General features: G+C 32.4%; 2 protein-coding genes across 4 annotated transcripts; one reads left to right on the top strand and one right to left on the bottom strand.

Moving 5' to 3' along the window:
• The first annotated feature begins 3325 nt into the window (after positions 1-3325).
• LOC124825817 (rop guanine nucleotide exchange factor 14-like) lies at positions 3326-8902 on the top strand. 3 transcript variants are annotated; one of them, XM_088104500.1, is made up of 8 exons: positions 3326-3506; positions 3978-4094; positions 6308-6700; positions 6821-6975; positions 7058-7132; positions 7222-7491; positions 7683-8030; positions 8212-8902. In XM_088104500.1, exons 1-8 carry the CDS (start codon positions 3326-3328, stop codon positions 8554-8556), a joined length of 1884 nt encoding a protein of 627 aa, XP_087960626.1. In that variant the 3' UTR covers positions 8557-8902. The 3 variants fall into 3 exon arrangements, with proteins under 3 accessions (XP_087960626.1, XP_087960627.1, XP_087960628.1); XM_088104501.1 differs by having other exon boundaries at positions 3401-3506; positions 3932-4094; XM_088104502.1 differs by having other exon boundaries at positions 3414-3506; positions 4008-4094.
• An 849-nt stretch (positions 8903-9751) lies between these two features.
• Positions 9752-14468, bottom strand: LOC124825816 (uncharacterized). Its single transcript, XM_047298530.2, has 6 exons — positions 13878-14468; positions 11924-12949; positions 11461-11655; positions 11223-11374; positions 10547-10657; positions 9752-10071 (listed from the first exon to the last, which is right to left on the bottom strand). The coding sequence occupies exons 1-6, from the start codon at positions 14031-14033 to the stop codon at positions 10002-10004; spliced, it is 1710 nt and encodes a 569-aa protein (XP_047154486.2). The 5' UTR covers positions 14034-14468; the 3' UTR covers positions 9752-10001.
• Positions 14469-18008: the final 3540 nt, after the last annotated feature.

Consider the following 18008-nt stretch of genomic DNA (forward strand, 5'->3'; position numbering starts at 1 on the left):
TAGAGGTGTTAATTTGTCCCATGATCTATGAGTTAGTCTTAATTTATATTTGAAAAAGTTTTCTTTTGAAAGACTCTTTCATGTGAGAAAAAAAAACTCCCCCAAAGTTCAATATGAAGTAGGTTAGGGTCAGATTACTCTATTATAAAATTTTAATGAACTCTTTTAAAAATAATATCATTTATAAAATTATATATTTTATTAGATAGTTTAATATGTTGTAATTTTATTATATTTAAATTATTATTTTTATGTCTTATTTATTTTTATGTTATTAATAAAATATATAATATATAATTGGTTTAATTGCTTCCTTTGTCCCCAGTTTGGTTGAATTGTGTCAAATTCATCCTCATTTTTAAAAAAGTTTCATTGTCGTCCTCACGTGGTGTAAAAGTGTCAATTGAATCCAAACATAGAAAAAATTTGTGTCAAAGTAGTCATCTCCGTTAAATACACACTAACAGTGTTAAGTGGCTGATTATTTGGCATTAGAAAATTAAAACGTGGCAAATGAGTCACAGTAGTGGTAATGACGTGTCAATGACGTGGCATACGGCCAACGACCATCATCAATCTTCACCCCTTCGTGGCACTGACCCCTCTGCTCATCACCCTCATCTTCTTCCTTACCTCATGGGCCTTCATCTCCAACAGGGGCCTTCATCTCCAACACCCGTGATCAGCCCCTCTCGGATTTCCACCCTTTCCGTTCTAGAATTCGTCAAATTCATCCCCATTTTTCTCACTGGATCATCCATCAACCATTCCAAGAACCAAATCCCAAACCAACCAGTAAATAAAAAGGATAGAAAAGAGAGGGAGAGGCGTCATCGGTGGCGTCGATGACGAAATGAACTCCGGCGAGAACGATGGTGACTAGCTTCGTCGACGGTAGGGTTTCGCTCGTTGCCTCAGAGGTGGTGTTCGGGGTTCGGTAACTGGCGGCGACCTTGGCCGCGTTTCGTGGCACTGGCGGTGTTCGATGGAGAAGGAAGAGAACTCGCGCCGAATCGGAGGGTGAGAAGGGCCTGAACGCTGCCTCCGGTGGCTGGACGTGCCCAAGCGGAGGCCGATGTCGGACTGAAAGAGTTTCTCCTCTATCGCGCGGAAAGGGGGCAGGAGAGAGGACCTGACACCGCGGCCAGCCGCGATCCTGGTGGCGCTTGGGGTCGCCGGTGACGTCATGGACCAGGCGGAGGGCCTCTTCGCGGTGGTCGGTTTGGTGGGGGCAGCCGTATGCGCGCAGGGAGACGATCCTTCGTCGGAGTTCCTAGCTGAAAGAATAGAGAGTCTCATGTCTTTCTGAACTGGAAGAATGAGGAAGATTTGAAAGTTTCATTGCCGTATGCCACGTCATTGACACGTCATTACCACTACTGTGACTCATTTGCCACGTTTTAATTTTCTAATGCCAAATAATCAACCACTTAACACCGTTAGTGTGTATTTAACGGAGATGACTACTTTGACACAAATTTTTTCTATGTTTGGATTCAATTGACACTTTTACACCACGTGAGGACGACAATGAAACTTTTTTAAAAATGAGGATGAATTTGACACAATTCAACCAAACTGGGGACAAAGGAAGCAATTAAACCTATATAATTTAATACTCTTATTAACTATAATTTATTTATTTTTATCAATGTCTTAAGAAGAAAACTTATAACATTCAATAAAATCGTACCTAATATATTGTAATAAAATCTCAATATGACGTAAAAAAACATGGAGTCTAACCAAAATGTGAGAATATTGGATTAATTTTAATAAAATTCACACTAAAGTTTTTTTTTTATAATTACTAAATATACAGTTATTATATATATATATATATATATATATATATATATATTATTTTTATTATAATAAAAATAAATAAATAATTGGTATAATTTAAGTCATACATTAAGAAAAGAAAAAAAAAACATATAGTAAAAATATCCATAAACTTATTATTTTAAACTTTCAAATTGAGATATCGTATTTAATTTAGATTTAGATATAGAAGAATTTTTCACGCAACAAAACTAATTGACTATCTTATATATTTTAAAAACATATTTAGTCACCTAGGAAAAGTTAAAAATGTTTAACTAGTCAAGGATTTCAACATCCTATAGTGTTGCATAATTTTCCTACATAAGCAAACAATGAGTTTATTAAAACTTCTTACAATAAATTAAAAGTGCTTAAATTTGTAATAAATTAAGAATTAATTGTATTTTTTATTATATTCAAAATGAATATTTTTTCTAAAAAAAATTTATATTTTGACTTACAAAAATTTTGTGAATATTTTGATCTTTTTGAATTTTTTCAATAAAAGACCTTTTCTTCTTGTAATTTTTTTTTTATCCCAAGTCATGTGGGTGAGAACTAAAGCATCTCTGATTCAAATTGACATGTTTATGCAAGATATTAAGCCCTTAACTTGAAACATTTTTTTCATCGTTTCCATATACGGGCAACATTTTTCTCAAAAGGGTGAGCATATATGTTCTATGTGTCTCATTGATTTGTTTCCCATCACCATGATTCTAAAACACTTTGAATATATTTTGTCCACCACTATTTGGTTCTTTCTTCTTGGAGTCACCTCCACTCAAGACACTCCTATAGAATACAACGTTTTACATAGTCATCCAAATACGTGTTTTGAGTTTAAAATATTAATATACGTTCACTTTGGTGGTAAAAATTCAAAACCGTGTAATTTACATAAACTGAAAAAAATGTAATAATAATAATTCTAAAATCCTTAATACCAACATATTTTAAACGCATTGCTTTTATCCCTGCAATTAATGAAACCGAGTAAGAAAGACACGTTAACTTTTTCAAAAAATTTAAATCAAGAACCATTAATATAACTCTTAAATTCGCACTAGAAAATTCAATTAATGATCTGTGGAGACAGATAAAAGCATTTATTTACGTAATTTTTAAATTCAAATTGGGAAAGGCAAATTGAAATAACAAGAATTGATATCTCAGCCCAACTATTAAATGGGCCACCTCCACGTGGCATACACTTACCTCCTTTCATTTTGAAAAAACCCATACAAACCTTCTCACCAGGACTCATTTCAACTTCCAGATCCTAATGCGGCACTATCATTGGGCCCCACGACCCCACTATAAAATCCTGCACCCCATTATCCTGACCGTTCGTGCAAATCAGAGCGTCATCAGGCACATAGACCCAGAATCCAATGGTCCAGATTTTAGCGAAGACGCTCTTCTCTACGTTACCCGATGCACTATTTCTCTTCTTACCTATTTCAACTTCATTCTCGTCTGTTTCAACTTTCATGCTATGCTTAGTCATTCTTCTCTTCTCTTATTTAATGCACACCCAAACGCCATTACTCATTCTTCCATTCAATCCTATTTTCTCTCTCTCTATCTTTTTCCAATCACAAACCTTAACTTCTTTAAATTGTGCCACCCAAGCTTTGAAACACCATTTCCAAGATCCTCCATTTCAACTAGCTCAGGTTTTTTCTTCTTCCACTCTCTGATTCATCCTTTTCTTTTATTCTTGAGTTTCATTCTGCAACTTTGATTTTGAACTTAGCAAACTTCATTGTTTTTGTTTGTTAATTCCGACCTTGTGTTTTAAAGTCTTAGGAAAAACAAAAACAAAAACAGTTCCTACGCAAAAAAAAGTAATCATATCTGAAACTGAAAAGGTCGAATCTGCCTTGCACATGCTGCACTGCATCAGACCTTTACTTTGCTTTCTCGCACTTTTTGACCATTTTACTATAACTTAACTTTTTATCAAACAGTGTACTTTTTTTTAAAAAAAAAGTTCACTTTTTTTTTTGTTGCTTTTTATTAGCGTATACTACTGATCATAAACTAATAGTGGGTATATATAATAATACCCTTTGGTTTATTTTATATTTTTGTGTACAAGAAAAAGAAAATGATCTTGAGATGTTGGTGATTGTGGACACTGATAGTTTCTGAAACAACCTTGGAGAGGCACACAGAGAAAAGGATGTCGGTGGTTCTGAGAAAAAGACTGGGTTGCTGCACGAAGGAAACCAAGATCAGCATTGATTTTGATGTGCCAGAGAGTAAGTGATTTCATCATCTTTCTGTAATCTTCTGTTTCTTTTCACTCTCACAAAAACTTTACTTGTTATTTGGTTCAGGATTTCTCTCATTTTTTATATTTGAAAGGCTTCATTATTAGCTTCAAATTCAGTTGAATTATTATATCATCATTAATCATAGTTTCAACTGCGAAATCAAATCAAGTGTGAGGTTTGATGATTTTTGAATATGAATTTGGGGTCTTTATTAGTGATTTTTGCTTAAAGTAGAAGGACCACCAACTAATAAGTTAAGTGTTTCTATTCACTGACTGACTCACATTTGTTTATGTTTTAAATAACAAACAAAAAAAAAACCCAGAGAGATTTGAATTTGAAATTAACGTTTTTCTCCACTGCGTACGTTTTTCTTCATTTGAGATGATGATGGTAACGTAGAAATCAATAAATGTAATTATTTTTATCTTAATAAAGCATTTATGATTTCTTTTATAACAATAAATGTACATGTATAAACTAATTAAAATTTAAACTGAAAGTAAGCATAAATTAAAGTCGTTGATATCATTTTAAATTTTGAAAGTTCAAAACAATATACAAAAATTACTTATTTTTAATAATTAAAAGACTTATTACTTTTTATATTCTGAATTTATGGTGCATCTGGATTTTACTTTAATATAAACTTAAAACATGTTTTTGTTTCTTAAACTGAAAGACTAAATTCACGCGAAACTTCATGATAAAAATGTAATTGAATATAATTAAAACATACCATGTTTTTTTATGGACATGTCAATCAATTTTTATTAAAATAATGATATTTGATAATATTTTTTTATAATATTTTTACATTATTTAAGTGTCATATGATTATTTTACGTGGATATTTATGATTATTATTATTGATTGTGAATTAATTTTGAACCAATCACGACATATAAAGTATCATTACTTCTTATTAATAATCTTAAAATTGTTTTACTTTCTTTTTCACCAGCAGACTTATTTCATACTTCAATCATACAAAACAATACTTGTGACATGCATGCTTCATAAATAAAAACAAGCTCTTTTTACTTTTTTTTCTCTTAAAGCAAAGATAGATAAATAAAAAGGAAAGTGTTATTGTCATTGTCATCGTACTCAAACGTTAGTTGTTTGTAAAGTTTACTTTTCAACTATTTATTCACATTTTCTTCTCTTAATTTATTTTAAAAAAATTTAAAGAACAAAACTTTAATGAAATATAAAACTCTAAACAAATATCTTAAATACAATTCATCCATTGATTAAATGAATCCATCCAAAAATAATAAAAGCATACATCTCCCTGATCCAGACATTAGTGTAGCAGAAAACAAAAATGAAAATCAAAGCATAACTTTGTACTGTTTTCTTTGTATTTGTATGGGACCCATGTGTGGGGATTCTCTTTTCCTTTTTGAGTTTCACTTATCTCTGATCCTTCTTGTTATTATTATCTTTATTTTGTTCCCATTTGAATTGGAAGTAGTTTTTGGGTACTTTTCTGTCATATCACCGAGAACTCTGTTTTCCATTCAGAATTTTTTGTCTCTCAGCATGCTATTCATCATCAGTTTCGCACTCAATTTCTTAAATAATTTTCCTTTGGTTATCCAATTCAATAAAAGAATGACTTAAATTGTGATAATTAATGTATATAAATCTCTTACAAACTTTTCACTGGTGTCACAAGTTTGTGTTTCATTTTACCATATACAACAAAAAGATTTAAACCAAAATATTCAATTTGTTAGGTACCAATATTAGGAAAAGAATTATTGAATATTCAAAACAAAAATATTCACATGACTTGAAACTTGCTTTTAAAAAAAATAGAATATTAGCTGAAAATGCAATGTGGAATACACGGTAAATGATGAGTCTTGCATGTGAGTCTTGTAAAATGTTGCGATGTAAGTTCAGTTATGGTTCTGATGTAGTATGTGTTTGCTTGAATATGTAGAGAAAATAGACAGATTTTCACAGTATCAACCAACAGTGATCTTTAGAAAAAAAAAAATCATTTTTATTCTAGAAATGCTTCTCTGTAATCATGGTATTGAAATGTTTCCAGTTTTGCATTACTTCATATGGTACTTTGTTGATGTATTCTTTCCTTTTTAACATTCCCTGATAGATTCTCATTTTGGTGTTGAGGATTTGGATGTTGTATATACTGCTATTAAAATGAATTTATAATGTTTCAGGTGTTGTGACATATAATGGCCTTGAGAGTTTCCCTTCGGATAATCGTTCTTGTGGAGATGAAAGCATAACGAGTAGAGGAGATGGATGTATAACTGATTCATTCAATGATGATGACTCCAGTTGCTGTTCATCCAGTAAAGATGCTTTTGGATCATTCTCTTCAAAATGTTTGACCATGAAAAGAGATGAACAAGGGTTGGAAGAGTGGGAACTCCCAGAAAGCCCTCCGAATTTTTATCTGAAACACAAGTCTGCCTTTGACGTTCAAAGTTCAGATGTAGAAGCCATGAAGGAGAAGTTTGCAAAGCTTTTGCTTGGTGGAGATATTACAGGAGGATCAAAAGGCCTCAACACAGCTTTAGCACTGTCTACTGCTATCACAAGCCTTGCAGGTTGCAATTACTTTATGAGCACTTTTTTACACTTATCTTTTGGTCTCATAAATAAAAAGTACATGTAGTTTGCAAAATTACTTTTTTAAGAAAATTTGAAAGTAAGATGAAAATATGCAGTGACGGTTTTTGGTGAGTTGTGGAAATTGGAACCACTGTCTGAAGAAAGGAAGAGCAAATGGCAAAGAGAAATGGGATGGCTGTTGTTACCTACTAACTATATGGTCGAGTTAGTTCCTGCAAAGCAAAATGGTGCCAATGGTGGGATCTTTGAGGTATCTTTTTTTTGAACTGGGTTGAATATTTTCATACATATCACATTACAGAAAAAATAAGGTAGAAATTATCTTTGAACAGATAATGACCCCAAAAGCCCGTGCAGACATTCAAATGAATCTTCCAGCACTTCAGAAACTGGACTCAATGCTTATTGTAGGTCATCTCTTCATTCTCATTTAAGACCATGAAACATTGTGTTGTGTTATTAGCCTGTAACATTTTGTGGTCTTCTGTTCACACAGGAAACACTAGACTCGATGGTGAATACCGAGTTTTGGTATGCGGAGGAAGGAAGCCGGTCAGAAGGGAGGAACACGACTGGAAGACAGAGCAAAAGATGGTGGCTTCCATCACCACGAGTACCAAGAACTGGACTTTCTGAAGTTGAAAGAAAGAGGCTGCTTCATCAGGGAAGGATAGTTCATCAAATATTCAAGGCTGCCAAATCAATCAATGATAACATGTTGCTTGAGATACCCGTGCCATCAGTAATTAAGGATGCACTTCTGAAGGTAATCAACTTTGAATGTTTGAAGTTTTATGCTTCTAGCCTCAAGCAAACTGCTTTCCATTGTAGATGGTTGGAAACAACATGATAACAATGCCGTACCCAATTTGATCAAGAAATATAGCAATCACAATGATTTTTGGTCTTTTTCAGTTGTTGTTTCTCTTATTCTAATTAAATCTGTTTGTGTTTTAGAGTGGAAAGGCAAGCCTGGGAGAGGAACTGCACAAGGTTTTGATGGCTGAATCGATTTTTGGAGAAGAAATGCTTAAAGCTCTCAATTTGAAATCTGAACATGCTATCCTAGAGACCATTAATAAATTGGAAGCAGCTACATTTTCATGGAAAGAAAGAATCATACAGGAAAGTAGTGGCAAATCTCCGATTCGAACCTCATGGTCCTTCCTGAAGGACCCTGTGTCAGGTATAGAGAAGATGGAACTACTGTTGGAACGTGCAGAAAAACTTCTAAATCTGCTTAAGACCAGACATCCAAACCTTCCTCAAACATTTCTGGATGCTGCAAAAGTTCAATATGGCAAGGTAAGTTTGATAGTAATTATTTCAAAGTCATTCTGAGCGGGAAAAGTTTCCTAGTCATGCTTACATGTCTGTTTTATCCACTTATTCACAACACTGTTCATATGTTCTTCTTCCCCCACAAAATAAAAACTCCATGTCAAAAATTTTATAGTATTAACTTCTTTCTAACAACTTTTTGTAGGATATTGGGCATTCCATATTGGAAGCATACTCTAGAGTTCTTGGAAGTTTAGCATTTAGCATACTGTCTAGAATAGGAGACATATTGCAGGAGGATGCTTTCAGCAATCCCAATTCACCTATCTCAATAGGTCACTCTCCTGGGACAAATCTCTCTGAAGCTTGGGTGGTTGGTTCAAGTATAAGACACTCTTTAATAGACAAGATGAATGAGACAGAAGGACAGCATGGTCGTTCCAGTTGTGGCAGTACTTCTGACATAGAACTCCCACCTACTGAGGCCAGTGCCAACATTATAACTGCCACTCCAAGCCGTCGATTGTGGTGCATGGGTAGAAACTTGTAAAAATTCTCCTAAAAAATTCCTCACTGTGGCTTTTGTAAATGATGAGTACTGTTATTACCATACAGGTGGTATTAAAAGAAGCAGACTGACAGGTTTGCCTTATAAATTTTGGGTTCTTTTGTTGCCTAGGAATTTTATATCTTGTCCACAACAATTATAGTTGTAGATTGTGATTGTATATCCGAGTTTCTTCATGGCTAGGCTAGCAATTGAATACTTAAAGGACGAGGGATGTTTCAAAACACTTGTTGGTCAAATTTACTGGATTTGACAAATTATTCGAGCTCTGGTATCTGTGTATTGAGTTTCATGCATGATTTTGATAGTTCTAGTGAATTTTGGGTAATTCGAGCGTCTTTCTTACATTTCTTTTAAATCATTTCCAAGTTAAAGATCATAGGATTTTATGCAATTTGAGCTTAGATATTTCATGATCACATGTATCAGTCGACAGGCTTGGATCTGATTAGAGATCCACTATTATGATTATGAATTGTTTCCTTTTATTTGCTAAATAAACTTTGCCTAATAATTAAGTATTATTAAATTTCTGTTGTTATCCTGTATCAATTAAGAATTGTATTAAATTTGTTATTAAGAACTGTTGTTGAGAATGTATTATTTATAGAAGAGAATACAACTACTCCTACTTCCCTCAATATCTCTTCTTTGATCCTTGCTTCTATTGATCCTCAAATGGTTAATAATCTGCATTCTCTTTCTACCTCCTAAGAAAACCTGGGACCACTTGAATAGAACTTTTAATCTAATAATTATTTATAAGAAAGTATGATTGAATAAAAAAATATTAAATAATATAACATTAAAGAAAACTCACTTAAGAGAGGTTAAATTAATCGGGTAAAACTTTTATTAAATATCACATTTAATAATTTTATATAAAAAATAATTATATAAATCCAATAGTTATGTTACAATTTCAGATCATCAGTTATTAAAATTGACCAATAAGAAAATGATCAAATGAGTTATATTTTAATATGGTTTGAAGAGTACAGTTATATCAATTCTGCTCTATATAAAATTGGACAATAATAACAAATATTATCAAATGATTTACATTGTAGTATACTTTGAAAACTGTATGTATCATATCGATTTAGAATTATATAAATGAGATTCAGAAAGAATGTTATATTAAAATCTAAGTGAATAGAACTTTTAAAAATCATGGTTTTGGAAAAATTTATCCCCTTCTCTTAAAAGTATATATATTTGAGGATTGTCCCTTTTCTTTGTGACCACTTTTTTACACCTCTTCAATCTATCTTTTCCCCTCACCCTTAAGCATTTCATTTCATCACTACCATGAATTTGATGTGTATTGAGCTATAGGAGCGAATGATGATTGAGAACAGTGACAATGGCAGCCAGCAGAAAGTGCAAGTGACAGTGGATGCTCCAAAACAGATATTCATCAACAACTACACACTCTTGTTCTCTGTTGGCGTTGAATCGGATATGCATATGTCTCCTCTACAAAGTGGACATACCCTGTGCATAATATCATTAAAGTCAGAAACATTCTAAGTCTCTTTATTTGGATATACTTCTTAATAACTGCAAAAAACTCTTATTCATGAACAAATTTATCCACCTGCACCCTTAATTATGTTTTGGAAACAATAGAACAGGTAGAAGTGTCCACTGAAAGTAACCAATGGTAATTGGCACTTAAATAATACATTGTACTGATACTAAGGCTCATAACATGAGATGCTACAACATTTACTATATTTTGCCATTGTAGAATCTTAACCAGCTCATAATATGCAAATATCTAATTTCTGCCATCATTACATTCCATTATTTGTGCACAAAAACTGTAGAGCTCATTTATCTATGCATAGATACAATACAGCAGTAAATTGGCTCGATTAAATGGAACAGAAGTAGTTTGTACAAATTTGAAGCTTTAATTTACCAATATAGTGAGTGATCCAGAAAACCCAATCAAATTTTCTCATACCTGTGAATCTGCTTCAGCCACTTGTCTATACATGTTCTATGAAATTCGTGATGGCATGGAAGTACTCTCATGTTGTCTCCATCCTCATACTCCACGAGGCATATATAGCATCTGTGAAAAAAAAAACGGATTAGCAGAGTTGAAAAATGTAATATACCTCTATAGTATCTAATACTTGCAGATGCTGTAAAAGTGATAACAAGTTGCACAAACTAAGCATCAAAATTCCAGGTATCATTGTACCATGTAGTATTTTCTTCCAGTCATGTAAAACTTCTAACATGCAAAAATCTGTACTGTAACCAAAACCAGTGGCCTTCTGACAGTCTTTTTTACCTTCTTTTTTGTTTTGGGAAAGTTCATTAAATTAACAGTTGCATTAGAATATTGTCATTTATGTTAGATTATATAGTCAATTCTATTACATTGACTAGGGGATAATATCACACATTGACTACTATAAAGGAACAAATATTATAATTAACTAAGCCTAATAATTGTTATGCAAATTATTATTTTTATGTTCTCTCACGTTATGTTGTAAATAATACTAAAGAGAATCTATAAATTCCAAAACCAAAATTACCAATACAAAAGGGAATAAAAGCAGAAATGGAAAATCCTAAAACGCACTGAAAAAACTAGACACCGAGTAGTGGTAAACTAAAAGACTTACTGAGCACCGTCCTCTTGATGCTTGTGCAACTTCTCATATAACTTGACAGGCAAGGAATCAACAACATCATTAGGCGCAGGAACAGATCCACTACAAGATACAGATGGCCGGGAAGATAAAACAACAGATTGCTGGTGAATTTCATCCAGAACCTAATTCAAACATGTACAAAAGATTCAAATTGCTTAAGTTTATTATCATTTGAAATCGAAGTAATTAAATAGAACATTAAAATTACCTCAAATAAGGCTTCAGCAAGCATAACAATTCTTGATATGCTAGCTCTGGCACCGGTATCATCATTTGAATTAGTGTTTCGATTATTGATTCGGCATGTACAATGCCCATTTCTATGTTGACCAGACAAGATACATGATCTATCATGTCCAGAAAGATTTTCAAACCGGCTACCCAACCGCTGAAGAGCACGAACCTTAATAATATTACATGCAAATAAGTAAAGGAAATATGTCGGGTATGGATACTTATAAATAAGTTTCCTTGAGTCTTACTTTTCCTTCTGCTTGTTTAAAGATTTATGATTTAATAACAACAACATAAATTATCAATTTCATCACTTTGACGCGTTTGGATTGTGGATTTTCTTCTTTTGTTTTAACAAAAAGACTGAATTTTGCTGGTTAGTTTGTTACTACATTATCAAATCACTAATAGTTACTCAAAGTTCAAAATCCACAAACCTGGGACCGCATTCTTCTTCTCCGTTCAAGGAAATTGGACCTATGCTCCAGAAGATCCTGATACCTATCTTCTCTCAATCGTGAAGTATCATCCTCGTAGTCTTGGATACCAAACATGGAGTTAGACATGCTAGATGTAGAAGAACTAACGGTCGTGTGATCAGATGATGACACTCTTGAATCTCCCTCCAGCGATTGCCTGTCAATATCCTGGCTATGGTGGCTAGCATCTCTCAGCTCTCTTTCCTGCTGCAAAGGGAAAAAGGTGAGGTCTGAAAATGTTGTTCTACGAAGAACTCTGTCATGAAGTCTTCCAACACTTAAAGTTCGGCTAAAATGAACATTCTGTTCAACTGATTCTCGAGCACCATTTCGTTGATCAATATTTCTAGTGTCATCAATTTCTGTCTCTGTTTGAATTCTTGGAGAAAATAAGTTCACATCCAGCCCTTCTCTTATGGGAACTCCATCTGTGGGATTTCTCTGCAAGTTTCCAAGTGTACCTGATGTAAGGACACTTGACCTTAAATTACTAGAAGCATCTTCATGAGATTGTACATGTATTTGATTGAAAACAGATGCATGAAGCAGGTCATTGCCTTGTAGTGCTTCTCTTCTGTTAATCGAACTTCCAGGAGATCTAGGGTGGAGATTACACTCATCTTCATTGTCAATTGTTGAGAGACTTGCAGAAGAAACAGGACAAGGCCTTGATGACCCCAAACTGGTGGTTCGGCTAAGTCTGAAGCTTACACTACCTGGAATGAGGCTAAGCTGAGAAAGGAAATGACTTGTAGGGTTCAAGGAATGGGTTGAAGAATTATGGCTAGAGCTGCTAGCAGTTCTGGATGAGGTGTTGGGGATGCTTGTTTCTCCCCATTCATGAATGTCAATGTTAGAAGGCATACAAGTTATTTCACTAGCTTTAACCTTTGTAAATGACGCTGTTTTCACCTCATGCGAATTTGTTACATTGCCATTAGCATATGTAATATCACTGCCATTTACTTTATTCTGATCACAAGCCTACAGCAAGAATTACAATTATGGTCAGACAGTTAACGAGCACCATAAAACTATGTTCAAATCAACCAAAACTGCTGTCAACATTCAATTCAAGATGGTTATTCTGGAAATCAGATTTTGAATAGAAAAAATCGAACCATTCCAAGTATTACTTCCAAGACATGTTTAAAGCTTTAAGAAATCAGGTCTTGACGCTTCTTAAAAATCAAGATAGCTCTTGCAAATTATTTGCAGACCAGATGCGATGCTCCACGAGAATACGTTCACCTAATTCCTATTCTCCTTTCTATTTGTGGATAAAAAGGACGCAAGGTTCTTCAATAATAGATTTTATCATTAAGGTATAGAAACAGCAGTAATTCGATATCCTCAGAAAAAACTAGTTACCAACTACTTTATATTAAAAACAGTGAAATTGAAGGTCCTGTTTTAAGTCAAATAACAACAACATTAACACAACTAGTATTTTAAGATTGCAAATTAAAAACCAGTATACCACCACTCCATGCATAGTAAAAGCGTCTTACGACAAATAGCATCAAAAACATTAACACTAATAATTTAACAACGTAAAAACAAGAATAGTACACCACCACCCCGTGCATAAAAAGTTATTTTGCATAATAAAAAAAAATTAAAAAACCAAACAGATAAAACGCATGAAAGTTTCGAAACGATGGTTCTTCTAAATCCAATTCATGTAGCATTGAACAGAACCGGAAAGTAGGTAGCCTCTGAATCCTTCGATGTTTGAACCTATTAAAATCCTCCATTTCACAATCCAAATAGCCTCAAAGCCTATCGGTTAGGAGCTTATAGTAGGTAGAAAGGTAGAGGGGGTCGATAAACCAGAAGAAAATGAAAACAAATAAACATAGGAAAGTGAAAAAAAAAAAGTAAAGAAAGAGCAAAGACAACAGTGAGTTACCTGGTCTGCATTATCACTGTCGTGAGAACCAGAAGTAGTTCCAAGACAATAAGATGGAAAAACTCTAAAGCCCTTAGATCGACCCTTCCTTAAACTCCCCGACGAAGAAGACGAAGAAGGAGAAGAAGGAGTGGCTTTGCTACCATTGGAACCCATGAACCCAACAGCAAGTCTCCACTTTTTCAGTAACCCAGTTCACCAATTCACAAAACCCAGAACTCAAAATGGCTTCTTTCTTGAGATTCCAACGTGGTCAGATCTACAGAGAGGTAAAACTAAACTTGCATTGGTATCTGAGACTGTGTAGGATTGAAGAGAAAATTGGTACAGATAAAATGAAAGGGTAGAGGTTACATTTTTAGGTGGTGATGGGAGTAGCTGGGTGAATGGGACAAAGCAACTCGATTGTTGTTGCGGAGAGAGGATGAAACTTTTTTTCTAAGAAAGTAATTGTTTTCGTGTATTAAACCGTGTTGAGATGACAGAGTTTTCCTCAGCAACCATTATGTGATTTAATTAATTTTGTACATAGGCCATAGTTGGGTGATTATTGCATAACATTAGAATTCCCAGCAAGTTCCTCTAAAGTCAAGGTCCCCTATGGGACCAAACACTTGCTAATGGATGGCTTCCAAACTCCTAGTCATGTGTCTTTATGAATGATTGTTTTATGTTGGAAGGTTGGTATGAAAATAAAATCAATAAAAATATGAATAATAGATATATAAATTGTGACAAAAGTCATTTTACTTTAGAAGTGGTAGGTTTATTGCACAAAAAAATCTGTCTAAATATAGAATAAAAGTGAAGGGAAAGTTTTTAGAATTGAATGAAAATGCACTGTTAATGTAAAAATTATATATTTTTAATTAATTAAAATTTATTTATTCATATGTTTTTAAACTTGTGAAAGCTATGTTCTATGAACATGATCCTTAATTTGAGATACTATGTGATTATATATGATGAGAAGATATCATAAAAAAATAAATAATCTATAATATAATAATTTATTTCATATAACTTTTTCTCAAGTTTTTATGATTATGTATATTTTTATTCTATTTATAAGCTTATTTGATTGACATTCTAATTTTGATAAATCCTTTTTATTTATCATGTTATTCCAAAAGATGTGAAATTATGAACCATATTTTAGTCATTTCATTTTTTTTAATTTAATAATATTAGGAAAAGAAAAGACATTAAATATTTTTTTTATCTGCTTAAAATCAATCAATTTATTGCATTACAAATATTTTATTCGTATGAATATATTATTATTCAACTTTTGAATTCAGTATTATTTATAAGAAAATTCTCCAACTACTTGAATATCATTCATCGTATTAACATAACAATTAAATCAATTTGATCTTAGGAATAAGTTAAATTAGTTTGATTTTTGACTTATTTTGAATCAAATTAACCTTTGGTTTACGTTGAATCCATTAGACTTTTGATTTGCACTAAATTAGCTCAACTTTTCATTTATAGGAATTCATCTCAATTTTCGATCCAATTGACTCATTTTAAGACTTGAATTAATTTATCTCAACCTTCAGTTCATGTTAACAAATCTTACCTTTGACCTAAGAGTTTCTCGTCTCAAACATTGATCTAGGTCAAATCAACTCAAGTTTCAATCTGAACTAACTTAGTTGAGTCTTTAGCTTAAGCCAACTCAACTAAGCTTTTAGCTTGAGCTGACTTTATTGAACCTTCAACCTAAGTCAACTCAGTTTAACCAATCTCATATCATATCAAATTTAAAATGATTAACAGTTTATCAAAGCACCAACAACATCAAAAAGTGGTAATTAGTTTTCCTTATCTTATAAATGACCAAACCGCTCTAAAAGACTTAACACATTACCAACGCCCAGGAAGCTCTATTTGCTCCTATGAATAACAGAGGGTACACAATTATAACCACTGATTAGCATACAACCTTATAGAAGACTCAAATATGACATGCATCCACAACAGACTCATGACAAAACAGACCAAAAAGAGGAGTAGAAAACTAATTTACTCTATGTGAAAAACTAATCGGTCCAAATTGAATAGTTCACCATAATGATCAATCATTAGATCTTGATTCTTCAATCAAACGAACAAAATACGAGAACTCCTAGAAAGAAGTAAAAGAAACTCTAAAAAAGTGATTTCTAGAGAGATTTTATGTTTTAAAATTTAAAAAAATCGTTCATAATGAAACTATTTATATTAAAACTCTTTAATATCAAAATAATCGAATCTTATATTTTTAAACCACTTTCTCTTCTAAAATACCATTTTTTACGTTTTACATGTAAAAATTTTAACAAACAGCGAGAGAAGAATAGAATGACCAAGAAATAAATTGAGAAAGAAAATTGAAAAACATATTTTTATTGGATCTCATGAATTAAGATTATTATCTTTATTACTTTATTTTGTTTGAAAATCATATGGTTTTAAGGTCTTAAGGTTCCCATAATGAATTAGGAAAGTAATAAATTATATGTAGTATTAGAAAGCTGTTAAATTTATAATTCTCCTCTTTCTTTGTTTTCTCAAATTAAGTTTTTCTCCAATTTTACGAATTTATAAATTATTTTCTGAAATTAATATGAACCCTAATTTTATGTTTTCCTTGCATATGGGAAAATTTATGGATTGGTTATCTGCTTTTTGCAGTTAGTATAGTCACTGCAGTGATCGTGTCTTCAAATCTTGAAATCCAATTTAATTGAAAAGTGCATGCGTAAATCACTATAGCGGCGTGAATAAATGCAATTGGAATTTCCTATTATGCGAATTCAAAACTGGTTATCAAAACTAAATGCCTTAATTGCAAGGTTTGAATTGCAAATTCAAATTGAATGAGTTGATGGGAAAATAAAATACCTGTTCCGTGAAATAATTGGGTTATGGTCTCCACTGGCATCAATTTTAAAGCCTTTGTTTTAGTTGCTGAAAATTATAATTAATATAGGTGTAGGGATACCCAATTAATGTTATTACAGCAATAAAAGGCAATTTCACCATTGCGTGCATGTGTGGTGCTGAATAAGATATGCTGCTGCTCAAATTGGCAAGGCGAATGCCTCTTCCGGTATCTGTAGATTTCAATTGAAATGAAATTAATGTTTAATTATTATTATTAAATTAAAATTAATGAGAATGTTATGTATAGTTAATAGAAATACAAAACTATTTGAAATTAAGTATGATAAATTTTGTTAGTAAAATGCCTAAAATTTTAAAGATATTTCATTTCAAATTAATGATGATTTTATTTCAATTATCCATAGAATTATGAATTAATTGAAGTTCATTATTATAAAACATTTTTTGGTTACTCAAAGGTTTATCAATTGCTTTTATAATTGATGAAAATAGTAGATAATTTTGTATGTGACACTATTTTATATCAAATTTGAAACATGTTAAATATATTTAGTTTGTTATTTATGCAAATGAGTTTACTCATATATTCTTCCCAAATATGAGAATGTGAAAGAATTTATTAAATTTGTGGAAGACTGTTTCCAAAATTGTTGATAAGTCTCTCATTGGACACATATCTTGACTATCATGAAGTTTGATGTTCTCATACCATGTAGAGACATGTCACCAAGATGTCAAACATAACAACAAGATTCAAATTTCTTGAAATGACAAAGGATGAGAAATTTCTTGTGCAATTCATTTTTAACTCTTTCTCGTCTAAGTATGGTATGTTCCAAATGAACTAAAATACCATGAAAGACAAATGGAATATACATGAATTACACATTATGTAGTTTAAGAGGAAACTGAACTCAACACATTAGAAAATCATTTCATTATGTGAAAAATCAATGAGCTTGAAAGAAAGTTGATAATAACAACATGAAAATTGTAAATGATCATTAAAGATCGTTGAGTCCTCTACTAAAATCTAGAAGAAAAATGACAAATGTCTTTTCTGCAACAAGTCTGGACATTTCCAGAAGGACTATCAAAAGTGTAAAGCTTGATTAAAAAAGAAAGGGATTCCTTTCAACCAGAGCCATAAACCAAATGAGAAGTTCGTCTTCATGGAGTATAGAGTGAAGCTATTGGGACTTATCATTTGATCCTTGACACTATATTTCACTTAGA

This window comes from Vigna umbellata, chromosome 1 (genome assembly GCF_029865625.1).
Source record: "Vigna umbellata cultivar VRB3 chromosome 1, Vumbellata_1.0, whole genome shotgun sequence".
Taxonomy (NCBI): Eukaryota; Viridiplantae; Streptophyta; class Magnoliopsida; order Fabales; family Fabaceae; genus Vigna; species Vigna umbellata.